The sequence below is a fragment of the Convolutriloba macropyga genome, chromosome 9 (genome assembly GCF_964194025.1).
Source record: "Convolutriloba macropyga chromosome 9, txConMacr16.3, whole genome shotgun sequence".
NCBI classification, from domain to species: Eukaryota; Metazoa; Xenacoelomorpha; order Acoela; family Convolutidae; genus Convolutriloba; species Convolutriloba macropyga.
The window spans coordinates 41,297,499-41,325,016 of record NC_134476.1 but is presented as its reverse complement, the minus strand read 5'-3'; the positions used below and the strand labels follow the sequence as shown (position 1 = coordinate 41,325,016).

General features: G+C 35.5%; 1 protein-coding gene across 1 annotated transcript in view; it reads left to right on the top strand.

Moving 5' to 3' along the window:
* Window positions 1-27,110, top strand: part of LOC142345391 (uncharacterized) — a 35,362-nt gene extending 8,252 nt beyond the window's left edge. The window contains exon 2 of the mRNA XM_075397423.1: window positions 26,736-27,110. Coding sequence (XP_075253538.1) covers window positions 26,736-26,970 — 235 coding nt within the window. The 3' untranslated portion in view covers window positions 26,971-27,110. The remainder of the gene's footprint in view (window positions 1-26,735) is intronic.
* Window positions 27,111-27,518: the final 408 nt, after the last annotated feature.

Below are 27,518 nucleotides of genomic sequence, written 5' to 3'. Positions count from 1 at the left end.
TTTTTGGTATAGCTTGCCTAGGAAAAAAGTTAGCTTTTTATACCGAAATTTGCGATTATTTCATATAGAAAATTTTGAAAATAGGTCTTTTTCATCGGGTCAAGGAGTTGTCCAAATCAAACCAAACTGGGTATGCAGTATCCCATGGGTACCTGGAGTCTAAAACAAAAAGAATTTTTGGTATAGCTTGCCTAGGAAAAAAGTTAGCTTTTTATACGGAAATTTGCGATTATTTCATATAGATAATTTTGAAAATAGGTCTTTTTCATCGGGTCAAGGGGTTGTCCAAATCGATCCAAACTGGGTATGGAGTATCCCCTGTGTGTCTAGAATCTAAAACAAAAAGAGTTTTTGGTATAGCTTGCCTAGGAATAAAGTTAGTTTTTCATACGGAAATTTCGACTTATTCTCTTATTTTGTTTTTAAAAATATAGAAATTTTATCGGATCAAGGAGTTGTTCAAAGTGAACCAAACTTGTTATCGAGTATCCCATGGGTAACTAGATTGTAAAACAAAAAGAATTTTTGGTATAGCTTGCCTAGGAAAAAAGTTAGTTTTTCATACGGAAATTTCGACTTATTCGCTTATTTTATTTTTAAAAATATAAAAATTTTATCGGATCAAGGAGTTGTTCAAAGTGAACCAAACTTGTTATCGAGTATCCCATGGGTAACTAGATTGTAAAACAAAAAGAATTTTTGGTATAGCTTGCCTAGGAAAAAAGTTAGTTTTTCATACGGAAATTTCGACTTATTCGCTTATTTTATTTTTAAAAATATAGAAATTTTATCGGATCAAGGAGTTGTTCAAAATGAACCAAACTTGTTATCGAGTATCCCATGGGTAACTAGATTGTAAAACAAAAAGAATTTTTGGTATAGCTTGCCTAGGAAAAAAGTTAATTTTTCATACGGAAATTTCGACTTATTCGCTTATTTTATTTTTAAAAATATAGAAATTTTATCGGATCAAGGAGTTGTTCAAAATGAACCAAACTTGTTATCGAGTATCCCATGGGTAACTAGATTGTAAAACAAAAAGAATTTTTGGTATAGCTTGCCTAGGAAAAAAGTTAGTTTTTCATACGGAAATTTCGACCTATTCGCTTATTTTATTTTTAAAAATATAGAAATTTTATCGGATCAAGGAGTTGTTCAAAGTGAACCAAACTTGTTATCGAGTATCCCATGGGTAACTAGATTGTAAAACAAAAAGAATTTTTGGTATAGCTTCCCTAGGAAAAAAGTTATTTTCTCATACGGAATTTTGCTATTATTTCGAATAATTTTGCGATCATAATTTTAATAATAGGTCTATTTCATCGGGTCAAGGAGTTGTCCAAATCTAACCAAAATCGGTATGGAGTATGCCATGTATATCTAGAGTGTAAAACAGAAAGAATTTTTGCTATAGCTTGCCTAGGAAAAAAGTTAGTTTTTCATACGGAAATTTGCTATTATTTCAAATAATTTCATTTATTGAATTTTGAAAATTGGTCTATTTCGTCGGATCAAGGAGTTGTTCAAATCGAACCAAACTTGGCATGGAGTGTACCATGGGTACCTAGACTGTAAAACAAAAAGAATTTTTGCTATAGCTTGCCTAGGAAAAAAGTTGGCTTTTCGTTCGGAAATTTGCTATTATTTCAAATAAATAATTTTAAAAATAGGTCATTTTCATCGGGTCAAGGAGTTGTTCAAATCGAACCAAACTGGGTATGTAGTATCCCATGGGTACCTAGAATGTAAAACAAAAAGAATTTTTGGTATAGCTTGCCTAGGAAAAAAGTTAGTTTTTCATACGGAAATTTGCTATTATTTCAAATAATTTCATTTATTGAATTTTGAAAATTGGTCTATTTCGTCGGATCAAGGAGTTGTTCAAATCCAACCAAACTTGGCATGGAGTATACCATGGGTACCTAGACTGTAAAACAAAAAGAATTTTTGGTATAGCTTGCCTAGGAAAAAAGTTAGCTTTTCATACGGAAATTTGCGATAGATAATTTTGAAAATAGGTCTTTTTCTTATGGTCAAAAACTTCTTGAAATGGAACCAAACCTGGTATAGAGTATCCCCTGTGTAGCTAGAGTCTAAAACAAAAAGAATTTTTGGTATTGCTTGCCTAGAAAAAAAGTTAGTTTTACGTAACGAAATTTCCGATTATTTCGAATAATTAATTTTAAATAATTTTTAAAAATAGGTCTCTTTCATTGGGTCAAGGAGTTGTTCAAATCAAACCAAACTTGGCATGTAGTATCCCCATTAAATGTAGAGTCTAAAACAAAAAGAATTCTTTGTATAGCTTGGCTAGGAAAAAAGTTAGTTTTTCATACGGAAATCTGCGATTATTTCAAATAGGTAATTTTAAAATTAGGTCTTTTTCGTATGGTCAAAAACTTCTTGAAATGAAACCAAACTCGGTATAGAGTATCCCATGTGTATCTAGAGTGTAAAACCAAAAGAAGTTTTGCTATAGCTTGCCTAGGAAAAAAGTTAGTTTTACGTTCGGAAATTTCCGATTAATTCGAATAATTAATTTTAAATAATTTTTAAAAATAGGTCTCTTTCATTGGGTCAAGGAGTTGTTCAAACCAATTCAAACTCGTAGTCAGAGTTCCCCTGTGTATACAGAGTCTAATGAGCCAATAACCTTTGGTATATCTTGTCTAGAAAAAAAGTTAGGGTTTCATACGGAAATTTGGGAATTTCTCGAATAACGAATTTTAAAAATAGGTCTTTTTCATCGGGTCAAGGAGTTGTTCAAACCAATTCAAACTCGTAGTCAGAGTTCCCCTGTGTATACGGAGTCTAATGAGCTAATAACTTTTGGTATATCTTGTCTAGAAAAAAAGTTAGGATTGCATTCGGAAATTTGCGATTATTTCGAATAAGTATTTTTAAAAATAGGTCTTTTTCGTATGGTCAAAAACTTCTTGAAATGGAACCAAACCTGGTATAGAGTATCCCCTGTGTAGCTAGAGTCTAAAACAAAAAGAATTTTTGGTATTGCTTGCCTAGCAAAAAAGTTAGTTTTTCGTACGGAAATTTCCGATTAATTCGAATATTTAATTTTAAATAATTTTTTAAAATAGGTCTCTTTCATTGGGTCAAGGATTTGTCCAAATCAAACCAAACTTGGTATGGAGTATCCCCTGTGTAGCTAGAGTCTAAAAGAAAAGGAATTTATGCTATACCTCGCTTAGGAGAAAGTTAGGTTTTCATACGGAAATTTGCGAATAACGAATTTCAAGTATAGTTAATTTTGATCAGGCCATTGAAATTTTTGAGTTGTCGATTCAAACCAAATTTGGTATGAGGTATTCTCTTTGTATGTACGGAACAAGTGTTCTGCTAGTAAAAAGGTTTCAAACTTAATGTTTTCAGTTGTTGTAATGAAGCATCAAACAGAAATTTACGCTAATGAAAAAGGTGTTTTTTGCAAAAAGCGAAGATTGTCTACGGCCATTATTAGCGAATCTAATCATGGAAATGAGGATAAATTGCGGAACGAAATTGAACATCTCAAAAAGAAGGTTGAAGAGTTGAGCAAGAGAGTTGAAGAACTTGAGAAAGCCAGAATTGAACTTGTAGACCTGACCAATGATAGCTTTGACACTACGGTATCGGTACACTCAGAAGACTTAATTGAGGTTCCAAATGGCATCTGAAAGAATGGAGTTAGATTAGTTGTAGCTGATAGATTTAAACAGTTGTTCAGACATCAAAAGATCAAACTTGAGGCTTTTCTGTTAATGTTTAAAGTCTTAAATACTCTTACGTTGTTTAATGTTTGTTGCGGTTTTTAATCATTTTCATAACCGGCTTTTCGTCCCCTTAGCCTAAAACGTTTCTCAATGACGTGAATATTTCCATTCACCCATAATTTTCCTTACATTCAAGACTTAATCTTTTTCAGGTTGTGAAAATGTCAGGCTTCAACTGGTTGATTATGAGTCTCGAGAAAGACGACGCTCAAATTATTGATAGCAATTCTAAAATGTGGGGAAGCTTGAGTTATATTGACAAGGTCAAGAGAACGGAAGGCACCCAAACAATGCTCCTAAAGGATGGAAGGTTGAGGTCGTACATGATTTTGAAGCAAGGAGCAGACGATTTCTCTGCAGATCTTGAGGAGCTGAAAAAACAAATCAAAGTTCCTGAAACAGATCACAGGCCACAATTAACAGAAGTTGACGAAACGGCCTCAACTACATCAAAGAAAAATTCCTCCGATGTGCAATCGTCTTCAAAAGTGGTCAAGGGAACCGTTGTCTCGGTATGTTTAAACCTCCGGAAAGTAGATAAAATTAAAAAAAAAATGAAAAATAAAACATTGTTTAACGTTTTTTTTGCTATTTTTTATTTTGGTTTAGTGCTGTGAAGAACACAAGGGAATTGCGAAGATGCTGCTATTGAACGAGAAAAGGTTGCACGACATGGTCACCCTTCTGCAAGGCGCTACTAGTCAGTCAGCGGATGATTTGAGCAGCCTCAAACGAAAATTCAATTCATTCGTTCGTATTTCTAATTTGGTTTCGTTTTTTTATTTTTTGGCAACCAATATGAATTTTTTGTTCAAAGGTTACCCATGCACTGGCGGGCATTGATAGTGTTGAAAATACTGGAGATGGACAAGAAGTTCAAGAGGAAGAGGACAGGGAGGCCGATGATGTAGCGGAAGACAAAGATCTTGAAGAGGCCTTAATACTTCGACTTGTTGAGAAAAAGCCTCCCGTGCAATTTGGTCTAAATGGAAAAAATTTAGACCTCGTTTACAGCGGACACAAACCCACTGACTACGGTTTAGCGCTACGAAAGTGGATTTGGGGCATTGATGGTTTGTCTTATGAAATGATTTTGCCGTCAAAGAGCTTGACTGATGGACGTAAATGTGCCACGAAAGATTCAATGCTCAAATTCTTCCGTGAGTTTTTGCACTACTTTTCACAATCACTTGAAACTTGTTTAATTGTGCGTTTCAATGTTTTATCTGCGTTCAAGGTTGTTCTCTGGGTAAAAATTTGTTTGAACATGAATAATTTTAGGGTCAATTGAGAGGAAATTTCCGAGTTCATCCTTCCCCAATGCCAAAGAACAAGCAAAAAAAGCAGCAAATAAGGCTGGGCTAAATGCGAAGCAACGAATAGAGGGCAAGGGAAAATACAGCGAGAAAGCAAAGGAGTTGAAGCAGGCCAAGTATGTGAAGAAAAATGCTGGAAATTAAATTGCTCTTAATCAGATCAGAGTTGCTTGTTTTAAACTACACATATACTGCAGTTTGTTACTTTATCAGGCACTTATCCCAATTTCTAGTCTCATATCGCAGAGTTCTTATATAAATGTTTTGAATTATAGCGTATATAATTATTATTAAAGTTTTCACCATTTTACTCGATATAAATTTGTTGTTTTTAGTTAACTTTGAACCGATAATTGTACTCTTTTTAACTCAATTGAGGAGAGAAACAGTAAACCACAACAAAACGAGTTATGTGTTTTACAACAATAGCTTTTTCCCTTAATGATCTGAAGAATTTTTTTTCATTTTGTAGTAATTTCTCGATTGTCTTTAAGATTTATGGAGAACTCCAAACAAGACAAACGCCCTAAAAGGCAATCCAAAGTACCCAGCTTCGAGACAGATCCTGAAACTCAAGTTGAAAGAAGTATTCGTTACGAGCACAGGAACACAGCTTTTATTTTTATCTATGAAAAAGCTTGTGTTTCGACGACACTTAACAACCGCGCTTGGCCTCGAGGATACAGTGATGAAGCGAAGCTAGCACTGAGACCGGGAGAATATGAGTTTATCACTCACAATAGTGCACCTCATAGAATGATGTATTTGGGAAGAGCATCAATTGAGAGGGCCAGAGAGCACAAGAAGCTGGCATCAGAGGTTTATGTTAAAGGACAACGACCGCCGTATATATGGGAAGGACCAGGGACTGAAAACGCCACCATTGTTACCAGTCAGCCAAGAGTCAGTGCAACCCAACCTGCCAACGTATTTGTACCAGAATCACCGGATATGCTCTTTTCCCCTGAACCGGTCAACGAAACTCCAAGCAGAAATACAGGCGAACAATTGACTGTTAACAGCAAAAACGTTGCTGAAACATCTTCCCAAATGAAAGCAACAACACAACCACTTCTGTTCCGAGAGAGTGCAACAACATCAACAGCAAATGCCAGTGCACAGGTACTCGTATTCGGTCTGAAAAAAGCATTTGCTTTCATCGCTTTTTGATTGGAGTTTTTTTATTTAGGGTGCCTCTTCTATGTGTAGCGAGTTCAAAGAGTTTTTGAAAGGCCACGAGGAAAGAATGTGTCGAGCTACTCAAGTTGGAGTTGCTATCAAAGCGAAACACGACAAAAAGCGAAGGAGGCTATTAGGAGAACTGAACGATACGGTATGCTCTTGTGTAATTTTCTCATACGTCGTAATTCATAATCATTTTCGGGTTTTATGAAATGATCTATAACACTTTGGTTTTGACTTTAGCTAGATGAAGTCAATGAAATATCGTTGCTCCAACGGTTTGGTTTTCAAAGTGTGGATGAGGATAAGAGTCTTTTACAAGCCTATCCCATTCATCAAGTTCAGTTTGCGGGCGAAGATTTGATGAAAACCCATCAAGCCAGCTCTTATCCATCTCAACTTGGGCGTACTTTGCGAAGAACACTTTTTGGGATCGATGGTTTGGTTGACGAGATGATGAACAGTGAAGGCTCGTTAACCCGGTCTGAGGCATCCAGGGAAAAAACTCTGTTGTTCGACGGTAATTGTTTTCATGAACTACTAAAAATTAATCTGATAGTTAAGTCCAATATAAACAGAATGTTCAACTCAAAAAACGAAACGCTGAACTGAGAGATGTGGGGTTTAGTTTATTTTAATGTTTATATCCGTCATTGTTTAGATGTTGTGAAGCAGAAGTACCCACTTACACCCCGCCTGGCATTGAAGAAGGCAAAAGACTCCGCAAATCAGGCCGGGAGAGAAAGGCGAAGTTACCTGAAAAATCCAGAAAACTTAGAGCATAGTGTCGAAGCAGTAACTTCTACCCCGCCTACTACTACTTCTAATTAGCTTGAGTAACTGTGTCTGTGCCCCTATTGTGCTCCTGTTTAACGTAACTGATAAAACAGTCTAATTGTAGTGATTAATAGTGATTTTGTTATTTGAGGCTTATGTTTCAATACTTAGGACAGTATTATCTGATTAGAATGTGATTTTTGCTGCTGCTGTTTTGCACTGATAAATTTGTTGTGTTTTGATTGAGTTAATCTGTGGTTTGTCTACTCAGCATTTCTTGCAGTAATGAGTTTTAGTGTTTTAGTGCTCGTGTTAACGTAACTGATAAAACAGTCTAATTGTAGTGATTAATAGTGAATTTGTTATTTTTGAGGCTTATGTTTCAATACTTAGGGCATTCTTGTCTGATTAGAATGTGATCTTTGCTGCTGCTGTTTTGTACTGATAAATTGATTGTGTTTTGATTGAGTTAATCTGTGGTTTTTTTACTCAGAATTTCTTGCAGTAATCAATTTAGTCTGAAAATTAGTGTCTCGATTTTTGTTACTGATTATTTTTCTTGCTGTTTCGAAAATGGAAAGTTACGCGTTTTCATAGTTCTTTTTAATTCTTGTTTGCCATCATAGTTCTTGCGATTTGAATGGTTGGAAACGAAAGTTCGGTTTTTGATCAGTTAATTAATTTAAGATAAAATGGATCTGTGCGAGAAGCTCGCTCAAATTGAAGGCTTCGTGGCAGAAAATTATGTTGAAAGATCTGATCACGAAGTACACCTGCTCACAGAACTGATTTCTAAAAACAGCTACATGGATTTGATGAACTCAGACAACCACTTCAAAAGATTGCATCAAGATTTGGAGGAAGTTTATAAATGTTCGTTTAATGCGGGATTTAGGATTGAACCTGACAGTTTTGGCGGTTATTGTTTGATCAATCGCAGCGGGAAAACAATTAAATGTGGCGAAATCAACGTTGCCGTTGGCTTGTTGGCAAAGAAGCCGAAAGATCGTGAGATAGATGACTGGTCTTTAATGGAAGGCGACAAGTTGTTGGTAGGCGTCGCAAGATGGGCAAATCATTCGTGTGTCCCAAACTGCGACTACTACATGTGCGGAGGATATAAGGGGAGAGAATGCGTACGACTAAGAGCTTTAAAAGAAATCAAGGATGGTGAAGAGCTGACAACTTTTTATAATGTAGATTTTTTCGGAGAGAAGAATAAGTTCTGTCTATGTGAACATAGATCAAAACATGGCTCAGAAGAATTGCAAGAGGAGAGTGATGAACCTATTAAACCACCGAAACGAAAAAGAAATGTAAAACCACGGATAAAAATAACAGCTAGTGACGTACGTGGTTCCTTACTCACTGACCTCATTAAGTTCTACAACGAGGATTCGAACGTCAGTTTAGCTTCGGAAGTTAGCTCTATTCCCTTTACAAATAGCGATTTTCCAGATAATTCAATCAGTGATGCAGAACAAATTGAAAAGGATGGTAATTGCTCTGATTTTTCCGATGGTTTTAGTAGTACCGAGATCAGTTATCCTTGCGACCAAATTGAAACTCTTGTTGGAGTTGATTTGTTTGCAAATTTTTCAGCCACCGAGAGCGATTCAGAAAATGAAGAAAAGGATGATAATGATCAAACTGTGCTATTAACTGAAGTATCGGGTGCCTCAACAGAAAATCTTAAAGCTTCTCTTCTAGCTATTGTGTCGGTTCATAATGGCTCTGATTCGCTATTGAACGATCTTTTAAAGCGTGATCAGTTGCTGTTCGGTGGTCAAACTATTTCGCCGTGGGCCGTCAAGAAACAGTTTGAAGACTTTTGTTCACTTTACCAATCCAGTAAACAATCCCTTAACAACGGCGAGCTAATTCTGTTAAACTTTCGTCCTCTGTTGATAGACATTGTTAAAAACACACTCCCTGAGATGCTAAAGTACGCCGAAGAGAAAGATTCTTCACGCGATATTTTGATGCCAACTTTTTGCATAACTGAACAACGGCGCATAAATGTCAGATTAATTGTCAATACTGATGGTGCTAATGTATGCAAGACACCCATAACTTCAGCTTGGCCTCTTTTCTTGGCAGTTGCAGATCTATCTCCTAAGCTTCGCCAACTCTTCAAAAATCTTGTTCTGGGAGCATTGTTTGTTGGTTCGGGCTACCCTGATTTTGATATCGTCTTTGAACATATAAAACGAGAATTGTCAGTTACAGAGAAAATCATTTTCAATGGAGTCGATTTGCTTGTTACATTTGAACCTATTTTGCTAGTTGCTGACCTGATAGCAAAATCGAAAGTTCTGAAAATGAAGCAGTGCAATGGTTTCTATGGATGTACGCTTTGCAATCAGAGAGGAATTCATGTAGCGGGTTCCCATCGATATCCTCACGACGAAAGCTTCCAGATGCGTTCGTTTGACGCCCATATGAAAAATATCCAAGAGCTGGAAAGAGGAAGTGTGGATGAATTAAGAGTTGAACTCGGTCGAAAGGCGGATTGTGAAATTAAAACTCTCGGTGTTAAAGGGAAAAGCAAAGCTTTCGATCTGATTTCAAATCAACCACTCTCATCTCCAATTGACCCGATGCATCAGTTGTTCCTTGGTGTTGCAAAAGATATTCTATTGCATCATTATGAGAGGATGAGGCCTGAGCATAAAACTGAAATCAATATTTTTATTGAGTCCCTTGATTTACCAAAAGAGTTCAAAAACTCACTCCGGAAACTTGATTCGTTGTCAAATTTCAAAGCAAAGGAAGTGAAAATCATGCTACTGTACTTGTCGCCCATAATTTTTCCTCCATTTTTGTATGGCGAAGAAAGAAAAAGTGACGAGTCTGACCTAAAGAAGCTAGTTTTTTCGATTCGAGAACTTTTTGAGTCATCCGACAACGCAGATTTATGTGATCAGCTTCTAAATGAGTTCTGTCTGAGCATGGCGGACAAAACTAATAAAATGGAGTCAATCAATTTCCATCTTTTGAGACATCTTGGTTGGCAAGCAAAAAATATTGGACCACTGTTTACGACATCTGCTGCTATGTTTGAGTCTGCTAACAGATTGCTAATTGCACCACTCACTGGAACCGTCAATCAGTGTCAACTAATGGTTTGGCGATTTGTAAGGGCAAAAATGATAGCAAAGATGAGCATTAAAGACGACTGTCTTACAGAAATGCTGACAAGCTTTCACGAGAAAAGGAAATTAGATGAAAGTTATGGTTTCGTGGAAAGTGCAGAAACAAGAAAATTTCGCCAAGAGCGTCCGAATTTAAAGTTGTTCTGTCGGAATCTTGATTTTTGCTTCCTATCATCGGCTGCATATGGACGGGGATGTACTGCTGATAAATATGTTGCTGCCTTAATTGATGGTGAAATGATTGCCGGAGAAATACTGTTCTTTTTTCGTGGAATTGCTAACAATTGTGTGCTCCGAAAATTCAAAATTGTAAGGAAGTTGACATTGATAAAATCTCAGGCCCTAAATGTTGTCACATTCGGATTTATTGTCCAGGATACAGAAGAGAAAATTCAAATTTCTTTAAGTGCCATCAAACATAAACTCTTCTATTTTCAGTTCAAAGAGGTGTCATATCTGATTGCCATGCTGTGTCATTATGAGCATAATTAGTCAATTTTTAATTTTGGTTCGATTTATCAAATGCAAATTGTAATTAAAGTCTATCAGAACCAAATTTGTAGTTCAGCGTACCTGCTAAAAATAGTTGAAACTATGTTTTATGCAATTTTTGCGTTCTTCTTAGAAATTTTTTTTATAGGAAAACTTAATTATAAGAAGTTTTATCAGGTGAAATAGTTGTTGAATTTAAAGCAATCTCGGTATGGAGTATATTCATTTGGAGTGCATTCCAGGTGGAGTGTTCAGTTGGGAACGTAAAACGAAAGGAATTGGTTTTCATACCTAAATTTCCGATTTAATCGAAAAACGAATTTTAAACATAGCTGTTTTTGATGCAGTCATAGATTTGTCCAAAGTGAACCAAACTCGGTATGGAGTGTTCCAAGAGTACCTAGAGTCTAAAACACTAGGAATTTTTGATATAGCTGGTCTAGAAAAAAGTTACGTTTTCGTACGGAAATTTGCGATTATTTCAAATAAGTAATTTTAAAATTAGGTCTTTTTCGTATGGTCAAAAACTTCTTGAAACTGAACCAAACTCGGTATGGAGTATCCCATGTGTAGCTAGAGTGTAAAACAAAAAGAATTTTTGCTAACGCTTGCCTAGGAAAAAATTTAATTTTACGTACGGAAATCTCCGATTAATTCGAATAATTAATTTTAAATAATTTTTAAAAATAGGTCTCTTTCATTGGGTCAAGGAGTTGTCCAAATCGAACCAAAATCGGTATGGAGTATCCCCATGGTAGGTAAAATCTGAGGCAAAAAGAATTTTTGGTATAGCTTGCCTCTGAAAAAAGTTAGTTTTTCATACGGAAATTTGAGTATTTCTCGAATAACGAATTTTAAAAATAGGTCTTTTTCATCGGGTCAAGGAGTTGTTCAAATCGAACCAGACTGGGTATAGAGTATCCCATGGGTACCTAGAGTGCAAAACAAAACGAATTTTTGGTATAGCTTTCCTAGGAAAAAAGTTAATTTTACGTACGGAAATTTCCGATCAATTCGAATAATTTTTTTAAATAATTTTTAAAAATAGGTCTCTTTCATTGGGTCAAGAAGTTGTCCAAATCGAACCGAAATTGGTGTGGAGTATCCCCATGGTAGGTAGACTCTGAGACAAAAAGATTTATTGGTATAGCTTGCCTCTGAAAAAAGTTAGTTTTTCATACGGAAATTTGCGTATTTCTCGAATAACGAATTTTAAAAATAGGTCTTTTTCATCGGGTCAAGGAGTTGTTCAAATCGAACCAAACTGGGTATAGAGTATACCATGGGTACCTAGAGTGCAAAACAAAATGAATTTTTGGTATAGCTTCCCTAGGAAAGAAGTTATTTTTTCATACGGAATTTGGCTATTATTTCGAATAATTTTGCGATCATAATTTTGAAAATAGGTCTATTTCAGCGGGTCAAGGAGTTGTCCAAATCTAACCAAAATCGGTATGGATTATCCCATGTATACCTAGAGTGTAAAACCGAAAGAATTTTTGCTATAGCTTGCCTAGGAAAAAAGTTAGTTTTTCATACGGAAATTTGCGATTATTTCAAATAGATAATTTTAAAAATAGGTCTTTTTCGTATAGTCAAAAACTGCTTGAAATGGAACCAAACTCGGTATAGAGTATCCCATGTGTATCTAGAGTCTAAAACAAAAAGAATTTTTGGTATTGCTTCCCTAGGAAAGAAGTTATTTTTTCATACGGAATTTTGCTATTATTTCGAATAATTTTGCGATCATAATTTTAAAAATAGGTCTATTTCAGCGGGTCAAGGAGTTGTCCAAATCTAACCAAAATCGGTATGGAGTATCCCATGTATACCTAGAGTCTAAAACAAAAAGAATTTTTGGTATTGCTTGCCTACGAAAAAAGTTAGCTTTTCATACGGAAATTTGGGATTATTTCCAATATTTAATTTTCAAATATAGTATTTTTCATCGGGTCAAGGAGTTGTTCAAATCGAACAAAACTTGGCATGGAGTATCCCATGGGTACCTAGAGTGTAAAACAGAAAGAATTTTTTGTATAGCTTGGCTAGGAAAAAAGTTAGCTTTTCATACGGAAATTTGCGATTATTTCAAATAGATAATTTTAAAAATAGGTCTTTTTCGTATGGTCAAAAACTTCTTGAAATGGAACCAAACTCGGTATAGAGTATCCCATGTGTATCTAGAGTCTAAAACAAAAAGAATTTTTGGTATAGCTTGCCTAGGAAAAAAGTTAGTTTTTCATACGGAAATTTGCGTTTAATTCGAATAATTAATTCTAAATAATTTTTAAAAATAGGTCTTTTTCATCGGGTCAAGGAGTGGTTCAAATCGAACCAAGCCTGGTATGGAGTATCCCATGGGTGCCTAGAGTGTAAAACAGAAAGAATTTTTGGTATAGCTTGCCTAGGAAAAAAGTTAGCTTTTCATACGGAAATTTGCGATTATTTCGAATATTTAATTTTCAAATATAGTATTTTTCATCGGGTCAAGGAATTGTTCAAATCGAACCAAACTTGGCATGGAGTATCCCATGGGTACCTAGAGTGTAAAACAGAAAGAATTTTTGCTATAGCTTGCCTAGGAGAAAAGTTAGTTTTTCATACGGAAATTTGCTATTATTTCAAATAATTTCATTTATTGAATTTTGAAAATTTGTCTATTTCGTCGGATCAAGGAGTTGTTCAAATCGAACCAAACTTGGCATGGAGTATCCCATGGGTACCTAGAGTGTAAAACAGAAAGAATTTTTGCTATAGCTTGCCTAGGAAAAAAGTTAGTTTTTCGTACGGAAATTTGCGATTATTTCATATAGATAATTTTAAAAATAGGTCTTTTTCATCGGGTCAAGGAGTTGTTCAAACCAATTCAAACTCATAGTCAGAGTTCCCCTGTGTATACGGAGTCTAATGAGACAATATCTTTTGGTATATCTTGTCTAGAAAAAAAGTTAGTGTTTCATACGGAAATTTGCGAATTTCTCGAATAACGAATTTTAAAAATAGGTCTTTTTCATCGGGTCAAGGAGTTGTTCAAACCAATTCAAACTCATAGTCAGAGTTCCCCTGTGTATACGGAGTCTAATGAGCCAGTAACTTTTGGTATATGTTGTCTAGAAAAAGAGTTAGGATTGCATTCGGAAATTTGCGATTATTTCGAATAAGTATTTTTAAAAATAGGTCTTTTTCGTATGGTCAAAAACTTCTTGAAATGGAACCAAACCTGGTATAGAGTACCCCCTGTGTAGCTACAGTCTAAAACATAAAGAATTTTTGGTATAGCTTGCCTAGGAAAAAAGTTAGCTTTCTATACGGAAATTTGCGATTATTTCATATAGATAATTTTAAAAATAGGTCTTTTTCATCGGGTCAAGGAGTTGTCCAAATCAAACCAAACTTGGTATGGAGTATCCCCTGTGTAGCTAGAGTCTAAAACAAAAAGAATTTTTGGTATTGGTTGCCTAGCAAAAAAGTTAGTTTTTCATACGGAAATTTGCGATTATTTCAACTAGATAATTTTAAAAATAGGTCTTTTTCTTATGGTCAAAAACTTCTTGAAATGGAACCAAACCTGGTATAGAGTATCCCCTGTGTAGCTAGAGTCTCAAACAAAAAGAATTTTTGGTATTGCTTGCCTAGCAAAAAAGTTAGTTTTTCGTATGGAAATTTGCGATTAATTCGAATAGGTAAAGATTATTGAATTTTAAAAATAGGTCTTTTTTATCGGGTCAAGGAGTTGTTCAATTCGAACGAAAATTGGCATGGAGTATCCCCATGGTAGGTAGACTCTGAGACAAAAAGAAATTTTGGTATAGCTTGTCTCTGAGAAAAGTTAGTTTTTCGTATGGAAATTTGCGATTATTTCAAATAGTTAATTTTAAAAATAGGTCTATTTCTTCGGGTCAAGGAGTTGTCCAAATCTAACCAAAATCGGTATGGAGTATCCCCATGCTAGGTAGAGTCTAAAACAAAAAGAGTTTTTGGTATAGCTTGCCTAAGAAAAAAGTTAGTTTTTCATACGGAAATTTCGACTTATTCGCTTATTTTATTTTTAAAAATATAGAAATTTTATCGGATCAAGGAGTTGTTCAAAGTGAACCAAATTTGTTATCGAGTATCCCATGGGTAACTAGATTGTACAACAAAAAGAATTTTTGGTATAGCTTGCCTAGGAAAAAAGTTAGTTTTTCATACGGAAATTTCGACTTATTCGCTTATTTTATTTTTAAAAATATAGAAATTTTATCGGATCAAGGAGTTGTTCAAAGTGAACCAAACTTGTTATCGAGTATCCCATGGGTAACTAGATTGTAAAACAAAAAGAATTTTTGGTAAAGCTTGCCCAGGAAAAAAGTTAGTTTTTCGTACGGAAATTTGCTATTATTTCAAATAAGTAATTTTAAACAATTTTCAAAATTAGGTCTATTTCATTAGGTCAAGGAGTTGTTCAAATCGAACCAAAGTTGGTATGGAGTATCCCCTTTGTAGGTAGAGTCTAAAACAGAAAGAATTTTTGCGATAGCTTGCGTAGGAAAAAAGTTAGTTTTGCGTACGGTTTTTTTTGAAAAAAAATCAAAAATATAGAGTTAAAAACGGGTGGGACGCCTTTCGGGCGTCAAGATTTTTCGGTGCTCTCTCTCCCCCTCTCCCCTCGTTCTCTCGCCTCTGTTTTCGTCTCTCGCGTTCTCTCGCTTGTCTCGCGTTTTCTCGCTCGTCTCGCGTTTTCTCGATCGTCTCGCGTTTTCTCGCGTTTTCTCGCGTTTTCTCGCTCGTCTCTCGCATTGTCTCGCTCGTCTCTCGCTTCGGTCTTTTGGTTTGAGTCTATGATGTGTGTTTATGATGTATGATATATGTTTCAGCTTTCTTGAATGAGTGTCAAAAAAAAGTCTTATTAAAAAAAAGTCTTATTAGAGGTTCATTTTATTCTTAATATTGATAGATAGACATCCCTAGAATTTTGCTCACGCCAGCAAAAAAGGATGTCTACTATTAGTATAAAGATGTTCATGTACCTCACGTAAAAAAAAGACTTTATATGTGGATTTGTGGACTCGTGGAACCCTGGCGTCTTCATCTTCAATGGGCATCTACAAGCATAAAAGGTTAGTTTTTTTAGTCTGGACATATGCAACTTTGAACGCACGAAAGTCTGGACATAGGCCTTTTTGAACGCACGATAGTCTGATCATGAACGCACGAAAATGTTTTCGTGCGTTCATGATCAGACTATCGTGCGTTCAAAAAGGCCTATGTCCAGACTATCGTGCGTTCAAAGTTGCATATGTCCAGACTATCGTGCGTTCAAAGTTACCTATGATCAGACTATCGTGCGTTCCAAGTTGCATATGTCCAGACTATCGTGCGTTCAAAATTGCATATGTCCAGACTATCGTGCGTTCAAAATTGCATATGTCCAGACTATCGTGCGTTCAAAATTGCATATGTCCAGACTATCGTGCGTTCAAAATTGCATATGTCCAGACTATCGTGCGTTCATTTTTTTTTCCAGACCGTGTAATTTTGAACGCACGACGCCACCTTGTGCGTTCATTTCGGTCTGGACATATCGACTTTCGGTCTGGCACCTCAACCTGGGCTATTTGTTAATCGCTCTCAAACTAAGTTTGTAGCAAATAATAATAATAATTTATTCCTGCGTAATCGCAGCGGAACAGCATTAGGCCACATCGGCATGTTCTCAGCTGCCCTTTTTCTTATGTGTTAATCTTATGTGGTCTTTCTTTTGCAATTTTTCGTCTGACCCATTTCACTTTTCGTCCTTGAAACGGGACAAACAGTGACCGATCGGTAGGCATTAAGTTGCCGAGCAGCTCTCTTAGAGCTTTACGCCTTACTAGTCTTTAAGTATGCAATTCACCGATACCGTTTCGAGGAGACATTTTTAGGGTGCCAAGGGTGATTTTTTCTATGAAAAGTTTGACCTCCCTGTTCGCATTCCTAAGCCCCAAGCTTGCTACTATCGAAGCTAACCACTCGCCGGTCTTTTGACAGCAATTCGACTGAAGTCAGTCGGTTACGTTCATTGAGAGTGAATCTCACTTCTTCTTTTCTGTCCAACTTATATCTAGTGCCTTAATGGTCCTGATTTCTTTAAGCCATAGCTCCATGGTTTCCATGATGGTCAATTGTGTTGAGCTAAGCAAAAAATGGGAAAATAAGTACACATCTGAGTTGCAAAGTTGCAATTGATATAACTTGCTGATTTGAAATTAACCATTCCATTACAATATTTTTAAGGTTAGTGTAAGGTATTTCAGGAGATCAGGATATCAAAAGTGGTAATGCAGGTTTAAAAAAAGTTGTTAATGTATGCTCCATGATGATCAATTATTCAGTTTTTTGGAAAAAATTAGTAAACACGTGAGTTTCGACGCGACGTTGAATATGACCTCATTTTCTGACTTGCAATTAACCATTAAACATCTCTGAGGTAAGAAAAATATTTTTAAAAAGAACTCGAGGCCCTCTCAAAAAACAGAGAGGGCCTCGAGTTTATTAACCGAGGCCCTAGTGCCTCGAGTGTAATTACTTACTTAAGTGAAATTAATCTAACTAATTCTTAGCTCGAACAAAACTGTTTAACTTTTTTCTAAAGCAACGTTTTGTAACAAATTTCAAAGTCTGATAGATTTCCAATTAACAGACCCATAACTCGTGTAACGTTTGTCATGCAAAAGAAGTTTAAGTTTTAGTTTTAGAGTGTGAAAAATGGAAAATAAGAATATATCGCAGCTTCTAATGTTCTCTTTAAGGCACCAATTTGTCAAATTAGGGCGTGTAGAAGATAGCAAGCAGCTCAGAGACAGTTTCTTATTTTCCAAACATAGGTAGCGGGAATAGAATAATATATGGTGGCGTTTCTTTTAGAGCCCATGTATTTCTAGAGTAACATGAACGAATGGGCTGAAATGAACGAATGGGCTGAAATGAATGAATTCAGTTTTTTGTTGATTCAACTGTAGTTTAGACTTGTGAACTACTTAATCAGCTACAGTGCACTTTTTCAAAAAATTTTTATATTACTGTTGTATAGGGAGGAAACTTTGATTAAGGTGCATCTGCATCTTGTAACACATGGCAGTTCTTATCAATTTGATCTTGCAGTTCGTTTAAATCGAGATTAAATAATAACCGACTAAATACTGTCCCTTGAGTCACATCACATTTTAGAGTAATTTTATCGGAATAAATAATAATAAAAAGACTAAATTATAATTAAAACTCTTCGTTTTCTCTCCGAGAAAGAAGCTCTTAGAAAAATGTATTCTCTTTCAGTCAAGAGTTCTCTTTCAGCCGTTTTAAGAACGCCTTTTATAGATTGTTTTTGTGTAAGTACTCAATCAAACGTTGATTAAGATTTCAATTACTTTTCGAAAAGCAAGGTGATATTGATATAAGCCTGTAGGTATCTGGTTCATCGGGTTCTGTACTTATCAAAAATGTGTAATACACAACGGATTTTAGGATCTCAGGAAAATTAGAGTTATCTATAGATTCGATTTTTAAGAAACTTGAATGTTTTATGACTACAAAAATGGTATCTTTTCATGTTCAGGGGGCAGCGCTGAAAGTTCCTGTGGTTTGTTTCTGTCCAACTCCTTGCACTGTAAACATTCAAATTCTGTTATACATCTCAGCAAAAAACTTTTTTACGTGCAAGTACGGTCTATAACACATCGGCTTGGTTCGCCTGATAATATGTTCTTCTCTAACAGTGAAAACTTGTAATTAAGAAGATTTTTCAATTTTTCGGGCTCTGTCATATAACCAATTGTTTAAAAAAAACTACAGATATGGGCTCCTGTACGTTCAGAGTTCATTAATTCATTAACGAGGTCCCAAATGTTCCTGCTGCTAATAGATGATATGACTAAAGGCCAAAACAAGTTTCTGAAATCATTTTCAGACGAGTAGAGCAATTTGTGTTTCAAACAACTGACAGAAAATTTTAAAAAAGTTTGATTCCCAGCTGGATTTACTTTCTTTTTGTGATTCTTTGTTTTCCATTCTTAACCAAACCTGCAAACGGCGAAGCATGAATGGTAACTTCTAATGCAAACATCTCTTAGTAACGCGTGTTTTTGCAGAAAATATATGTGAAAGATTTTAGTATTCCATTTTATTTTGTTGACATACGTCTGTCCCGCTTGTTTATTTCAATTTTTCTTAGCATTTTTTATTGATCTAAGTACTTCGGTCATAAATTTTTGATTTTTCATTTATAATTTAATAATTCTTCTTATAGTATGGTGCACAGAACAAAATTATCAGATAGAAGTGATTTTCGCAAACAAATGATTTTTTTGACGTTGAGGTCCGAAACAAAGTAATCAAGTAACCTTACAATATTGCTAGTCTTGAAAATATGATTTGCTTCAATTTTGTTGCATATTTCTGGATGATATGGTAATAGTATAGAATCTAGATTCTTTTCATTCAGGTAAAGACAATAATTTGTAGTTGTGCACGAGCTGCTAAAATAATTCAAATACCTTTTGTGAAATTGATTGTTTGCTTCCTCAATTTTTGTGAGAACGTTTTTGGTTTAAACAACCTCACACCATCCGTTCTTGATATGTTCTTTTACTCTAATGTAAAAATCACTTATTGATCTCTTTTAGAACTAAGAAACTCATCGTGATTTACTGTTTGTGAGCGAGGTCTCTGAATTAAAAATTGGGTTCTCCAACCACAGAATTTTAAATCAAACTGTTATATACAATGCACCAACACTTGAGCCGGAAGTAATTAGGGTTTTTTGTACGCAATGGAGGTTGTTTTAGGCTCTAAAAACGACAATATTGGGCTCAGATTCCGCTCCATGTCGCCACAGCTGATCATTGAAATTAGAAAAAAAATTTAATTGAAAACCTATTGTTCAAAGCAAAACTTTTATAAATTTATAAGGTTTGTATTCTTCCTGTATCTCTGAACTTTTTCAATTGAAACCCTACTTTGCAATTGAATCAAGTGAAGTTCAAGAAAAATTTAAGTAACAGTCAATTGAAACAAGTATTTATCACTTGTTAATAGCCGCCCTCATCTTCTCAGTCGGCTATTATAGCGCTCATTTTTTTACAATTCAAGGAATTTTAACTGTATTGGGGCGCTGTTTTTTTAAGATGTGTTCACACATTTTTCAATGACTTTGAGCTTTCAAAACGTGAGAAACAAGTAAAGCCTAGCGGGCATTAAGTTTCATTACAGACCCAAAGTAGTCTTTAGTGGTCCTTCAAGCGCTTTGAGTGGTGCAGCTGCCGATATGATTTAAGGTTAAAAGCTCATTTTTGGGCTCAAACTGGTGCAATTTTTCATGTTTTTTGTTGTTTTTTCAGTTTTTTGTTTGATTAGTCTTAGGTTGAAGTTTTTAAAAGTTGATGAAGGCCTTCTGCGATAAAAATTACTCGTTATGACCATTTTATGAGCTATATGTTTTCGTACTACAAACACGAACACGCAAAAGGATACTAGTTTTTGCATTTTTGAATTTTTGAAAAAAATGTTTTTCCGGCTTCAGGGGCCAGGGAATATCCTTTAATGTTTGATAATAGAGCACTGCATAGTTTCTAATAACAATGGATTGGTTTCAAACATTTTAATGTCTCGAACTTAATCCTTTTTCTGATAAAATCTGCAACTTTTTTAATGATTTTTAAAATTTTTTGTCAATTTTTGATTTTTCTCAATTCTCAAATGCCGGAAACTCTATGCCACGGTCTGACAAAAAGTTACTGCATGGTTTTTAGATTCAATGGATTTGGGGGTTCCGATGGATTAGTTTCAACAATTTAGCCTTTCGAATTTTAAAAATGTTTCGATAAAATTTGCATTTTTTTTTCAAGTTTATTCAAAACATTTGTCTTTTATTCAGATTTTCTTGCCTCAGTAGCCAGATAACCTCATGCAAGGTTTGTTATTATGTTATTACATAGTTGCTAGGGGGAAATTGAATAGTTTTCAACATTTTAATAGCACGAAATATTGTCTATCGAGATTTGAGCCAATGAATTTCTTAAGGCTTAGGATTGGGTTACTGGATAGCCTCTAGAGACAAGAATTTGAATTGTATTGGGGCGCTGTCTTTTTTTAAGATCTGTTCACACATTTTCATGATTTTTGAAGTCAAATTGGAGTAGTGATTTTGGTCACGCCGAAACAGGAAGTGGAGCGAAAAAGCGAGTGGTTTTGCGGCGTGAATTTTTTTCGCTCTAATTTTAAAGTAGAGTGCGAAAATAGCGTTTGAACAAAAATTCGGTTTCTCGGTAGTGGATTTTTGTTCACATGCGGCAATTTCACTCTGATTTTTACTGTTTTTTCGATTTTTTGGATCGGATTTTTTTCTAAATGGCTTTCCCAATCCATTCACAGCTCATTCTAGGCCTGGTTTTTGTTTGAATCAAGTTTTCATTTCTCGCTAGTGGTTTTATTGTTCACATGCGGCATTTTGACATTGTTTTTTTGTTTTTTTTCTTAATTTTTGATCTAATTTTTTAAAAATGGTTTTCTGAATTCACTCATAGTCCATTCTAGGTCTAAATTTTCTGTTTAGTCAATGAAAATTCTTTGAATTGTACGTTAGGACTTGTCCTGCTATGTTTTTTACTTCGTCGAACTTTTTTTCGCTTTACCATTTTGCCGCTTTTTCAGCATTTTGCGTGAAATATTTTTGACTTCTCTAGGCTAATTTCTCTCTTCTTTCATTCTGCTAAAAGTGAATTTGAACATCAGTTGCTCAGCAAAGCAATTCAAAAAGGACAGAGTCAGAAAAAAAACTGAAGTCAGAAATAGAAACGGGATAAACCCATAAAGCCCAATTTTAGATGCCCGCTATTTGAACGTCGTTCCTATAATTATTAGTTACCTCTCTCTAATGCTTATTGGTATTAATAGTAGCCCCTGTAGCCTCTCTCTAAGAAACAGAAGTTTGTTCAACTACGAAATGCCATCAAAATAAATCGGACTTACAAAATGTTTTAGTACAAAAATCTTTTTTTTTTCAATATCTATTCTTTCAATCCCAATCATGCTTATTGGAATCAACGGCGGCTATTTTCCGGCAATCTGCCGGGTATGTTTTACTTCGTCGAACTTTTTTTTGTTTCGCTTTACCTCATTTTGCCGCTTTTTCGACAATTTGCATGAAATCTTTTTGACTTCTCTAGGCTAGTTTCACTCTTCTCTCATTCTGCTCAAAGTGCTTTCAAACAGCAGCTGCTCAGCAAAGCAGTTCAAAATGAAGAGAGTCAGTATAAAAAATTGAAGTCAGAAATAGAAACGGGATAAACCCATAAAGCCAATTTTTAGATGCCCGATACTTGAACTTTGTTCTCATTTTTAGTCTCATCTCAGTTTTAGTTACTATCTATAATGCTTATTGGTATTGATACTAGACCATATAGCTTCTCACTGTAAGTAATTTTTCAAGTAAAATTTTTCAATTGAAACCTTATTATTTGTAGCGAAACTTAAAAAAAACATGATGTTTGTATTCATCCTGTATCTCTTACAGCCTCAATAGGAAACAACAATTTTGGTCCATATATGACAACGAATAAAAAATAATTTATTAAATTGAGCGAGCTAAGGCAACAGATTATTGTTACAATTAGAAGAGTAAATTACTACACTATGGTAAGGTCAAGAACTGTTTTGTCGAAACAATTGACGTCTCATTAATCTCGAACTGGTTGCCTGTGTTGAGTATATAACAGTAGCTTTTGGCTGGGGGTGAATAGGGATGAGTAATTCTACCATCAGATGTCAGCGACAAAAGTAACGGAAGCCACTTTTTCAACAAAGGAACTTCATACTGATGATTGAAGTAAATTATAACTAGTTCGGCTACTATTTGTGATTGCATTGTAGCGCTTTCAACATAACCATTTTTTCAGCACTTTATATTTCCCACCTTGCAAAAAAGGTTCACTTTTTGGCTCGTAATCTTTCAATGCTCTCAACTTTTAATTTGCTGTTGACAGCCAATAGAACTGCATCCCAATATTAGCAGGTATTGATGTATGTCACTCAGGTTTTTAGGTTTTGCTGCTGCCAATAACTAAATTTTCATTAACATACCTAATTGCGTTTTTTTTGGAAATCTTTAACATGTTCCTTGTTGTCCGTTTCAGATGCCACATCGACCATAGCGTTTACTGTAATGTTTTGATAACTTACCAACCTGTTGTTGACAAGTAATATATTCGCGAGCTGAGTGAAAAATTTTCTCATAAACATGTCCAGTTCTTGTATTGCATCCGTTTAAAAAACCGTTTTGATGCGGTCTGAATTGGCGAGATACTGTCTGATCTGGCGAGCATGTTGGGGGAACAGAAAACCAATGGAAAAAGCAATTTATAACAAAATCAAGGATCCGAAAATTCTATACTTGGCCGTCGATCTAGTCAATGTAAACTTAAATAAACTATCTTTTGTTCATTCCTTTTGCACTCCACATTTGAGCGTATCCCTGAAGATTCTCTTCATAGTAAGTGGTATTCTTTTGAAAGATGCAAAATTTTTTATGTTGCAGGTTTTTTCCCTGCAAAAACTATCTGTAAAAGCTTCTGTAAGATGCGTTGAAGGTAAGATGGCGGTGAATGCGTTGAAACTATGTGCGAACTACGCCTGAGGCGTTGTAAAAAGCCTTGCGGTTTTTCCTTGCATCTTACATAATGTTGCCTTGAATTTTGCGTAGATTTTTGCGTTGAACTTAGCTTATATCTTAAATTTCGCGCTGAAATTAGCAAAGATTTTAGATAATCATGCGTTGAATTTAGCGTAGATCTTACAAAAATTTGCTATAAACTTAGCGCTGATGTTACATAGCTTTCGGTTTCTTAGCGTTGATCTTACATAATTTTGCGTTGAAATTAGCGTAGATTTCATATAGTGCGTTTAACTTAGCGTAGATAATACATAATTTTGCTTTAAATGTAGCGTTGATGTTACAGTTTTCCGTTTCTAATCATATCTTACTTTATTTTGCGTTTCTAAGCGTAAATCTTACATATTATAGCTTTGATCTTAGATAATTTTCCGTAGAATTTACCGTAATCTCACATAATTTTGCGTTGAATTTAGCTGATTTCCATAGTTTTGCGGTCAGATCAGCGTAGACTTTAAAATAATTATGCGTCGAATTTAGCGTAGATCTTACATACCTTTGCATTGAAACTAGCGTTGGTCTTGACTAACTTGGCGTTCTAAGCTTAGATTCTACATAATTTTTCTAAGTGTAGATCTTACATATTTTAGTGTTGATCTTACATAAATTTGCGTTGAATTTACAGTAGATCTTACATAAGTTTCCAATGAATTTAGTGTAGTTCTTAAGTTCGTGTTTTTGAGCTTTGCGCCTTCCGCTATGAAAAATGTAAGTGCCTGTCTAATATTTTAGAAATTGTTTTTTTAGGTAGGTAAATAACTTGGGGGGGGGGGTTCAACTGATAGCCAGATTTGGAGGAAGGTAGTTAATAGGGGGTTCGGGAGCTGGTGGTATGTGGGATATGGGGGTAAGTTGAAGTGTGGGTCGTACAATGTTGCAGTGTCTAGTGCTGATAAAGAGAAGGGGTTGGTACGTGAGCCTGGGAGTGGGGCAGGTACGTAGAATGAAATAGATGTGAGGAAGGGTGTTTTCATAGAGGGACTGTTATTGTTTTCCTGCATTTTTAATAGCCGCCCTCATCTTCTCAGTCGGCTATTAAAGCGCTCCTAATTTTTTTTACTTCGAACTTTTTTTCGCTTGACCCAATTTGCCGCTTTTTCGACATTTTGCGTGAAATTTTTTTGACTTCTCTAGGCTAGTTTCGCCCTTCTGTCATTCTGCTCAAAGTCCTTTTAAACAGCAGCTGCTCAGCAAAGCAATTCAAAATGAAAAGAGTCGGTATAAAAAATCAAATTCAGAAATAGAAACGGGATTAAACCCATAAAGCCCATTGTTAGATGCCCGGTACTTTGTTCTCATAAGTTTTAGTTACTATCTGTAATGCTTATTGATATTGATACTAGACCCTGTAGCCTCTCACTGAGAGACAGGAGTATGTTCAATTACGAAATGACATCAAAATAAATCGCACTTAAAATGATTTTATACAAAAATCAATTTTTGTTGATATTTTCTTGTCTTTCAATCCCAATAGAGTTACGGGAATCAACGGCGGCTATCTTCCGGCAATCTGCCGGGTATGTTTAGGATTTTTTCTCAAATTCATGTTTGGTGCATTGAACACTCAAATACTAAGCTCGTGGTAGTTGAATGAATTTCAACCAGTCCATAGAATCCAAAATTGCACTAAATGCAACTATTGGGCACTGAATATTTGTGAGAGCGACGTTTGTAAAATAAAATTTTATGAGGATCAACGCTTGGAGACGCAAAATTATGTAAGCTCTACGCCTTGAAACGGCAAAATTAGGTTTAATAGAGACTGAGGAACACAATGTTACAGTCCAATTTATAAAGACTGCTTTTCGTATGAAGACTAATCTATTACGGCAGTGTTAGAAAAAGAAACCACCATGCAGAAGGTTAGTGGTTCAAGTCTCTCATTGGCAGAGGTCTAAGCGTTGAACTAAGCGATGTAAGATCAACTCTAAGTTAAACGCAAGTTAATGTAAGATCTACGCTAAATTCAACGCAAAATTATGTAAGATCTACGCTAAACTTAACGCAAAACTATGTAAGATCAACGCTAAATTCAGCGCAAAAATATGAAAGATTTACCCTTAGAAACGCAAAAGTTATGCAATTTAAGCGATAGCTGGAGCTGACAACTCAGAAAAGTCACCGCAATTTTCCTACAAAAGATTGCGTTGGATACACTGAATTTAGATACGTAAATTAAACGCATCCAACGCACATTCAAAGAAAATTGCGGTGAATTCTCTGACTTGTCAGCGCTAGTTACCGTTTATCTTACATAATTTTGTCAAAATTCGTCGGCCCGGGTTCTATTGTCTTTGCCGAATAAGATTGCCCTCTTTCACAAGTTAGAGCTACGACACCTGTAACATGTGATAGGGTGCAATCTTAATCCACAGCGAAAATGAAATCAGAGAAAAGATGGGCGACTTAGCTACTCTTTGATGGCCCTAGAACATAGAAGAAACCAATTATCCGACACCATTCAGAGAAGTGAGCTAGCTGCACTCACAGCTGATCTTTTGGTAAGGGTAGTCTGGGGCTCACAGAACCTGGTTTGATTTTTGCGTCACAGAGGTTGGAGTCAAATCCTATTGCGAAAAAAATTCTCATTTTGAAATAGAAGGCCGGGCAGATGGAACACTGAGATGTATCAGGTAGCTTGCTCAAATGATGCGCTTTTTCCTGCTTTTGTTTTCAGTGTCAACAGATAAGAGGGACAAAAAGCCAAAATTTGAAATGAATATTAGTAGAACAAAAGTCTTCAAAAGGAGACAAGTTAATCAACAATTAATTGGGTCAAGAAGACGCTGCTTTGTGTTGAAATTTTGTGTGCTTTTAATCTCAGTATAAGGTGAACCAGATGAATGTGGAGAGCTTTCAACTAGTGCATGCACTCCTAGCAAGAAAAAAGACCAAGATAGTTCATTATGCGAAAAAAAGATCTGCCCATCATTTAGAAGACTGATCTAGTGGTGCATTAGAGTAGAGTGAAAAATTAAAATGAGATCTTCAGGGAATCCGATTGTGTATGTCTGTCATCAAAAGACTAATTGGTGACCCAATTGTCCGGGTCTAAAATAAAACTCTTCATAAGGATCAAATCTTCTGGATCAAATCTTCTAGATCGTTTAAAGAAAGATCGAATTATGTGCGTGATAATTTAAACATTTCAGGACAGCACAAATGAAGAGCATCTCGCCAACAAATTCAAAGGAAGAATACGGAGACAGTACTGCCAGATAAGACATTAAAACAACTTAACTGATCGTTAAACTAATGATAGATTGTTAAAATTATTTTTTTTTTCGAAATCTCGATGCAGCAAAACTATAAAATTAAGTTTTCAACAAATTTATATTGTACACCATTGTGCCAAAATTTTCAGGTGGATAAATTTGGAAGAGTTAGCAGCTGCTGTTGTGACGACATCTAACACACAGAGACTCCCAAGTTTGTCATGGAAGTTAGGACTCAAATCTGACGCTTTCTCCGCTGAACCAGTGAAAGCGTCACATGTAGGTGGTGAACAGGAAAGACGAGTGGGCGAGGACAGTTCTGCTTCTGTTAGCAAGAGTAGAGTTTCCTCAATGGAGACCCAAAACATGCCACAGATGGACTAGTGCTAATATTAAAGTCAATGTTCACTTAAATTGAATATATGGTTCGATTGATTCAATTGAAAATTCATCAAGTGTAGCCGAAATTTAATGAGACTTTTGGCTTTGGAACATACTAAATTCTCGTTATAGTCTTTTTTCCTAGCCAAAAATGACAAAGCATTTTTCAATGCCGTTCAAGTGCTAACTTGAAATGGACCGCCCGAAGTTAATAGATGTTAATAGATAAAAACAGAAGCAATTAACGTACTTCAAATTGCTCTATACTACTGACAAGCGATTTGCTTCATCAGTAGCTACCTGGGACTTTAAATGATGCCAATTTCGATCCAATCAAGAGGAAAAAAGGAGTTCAAAATGAAGGTATTGAGGCATGGGAATGCCCCACTACACCATGATTCCAGCAACTTCGGTGATTGCTCATTAATTGCTGAGGAATCCGGGTCAAACCTTCCCATCATTTTCAGCCAACAGGCCTAAAAAACTCAAACGAAAAGATTAGTAAACAGGATCTGCTATGATTTATGGTTAGAGGTTTCATGCACAAATTG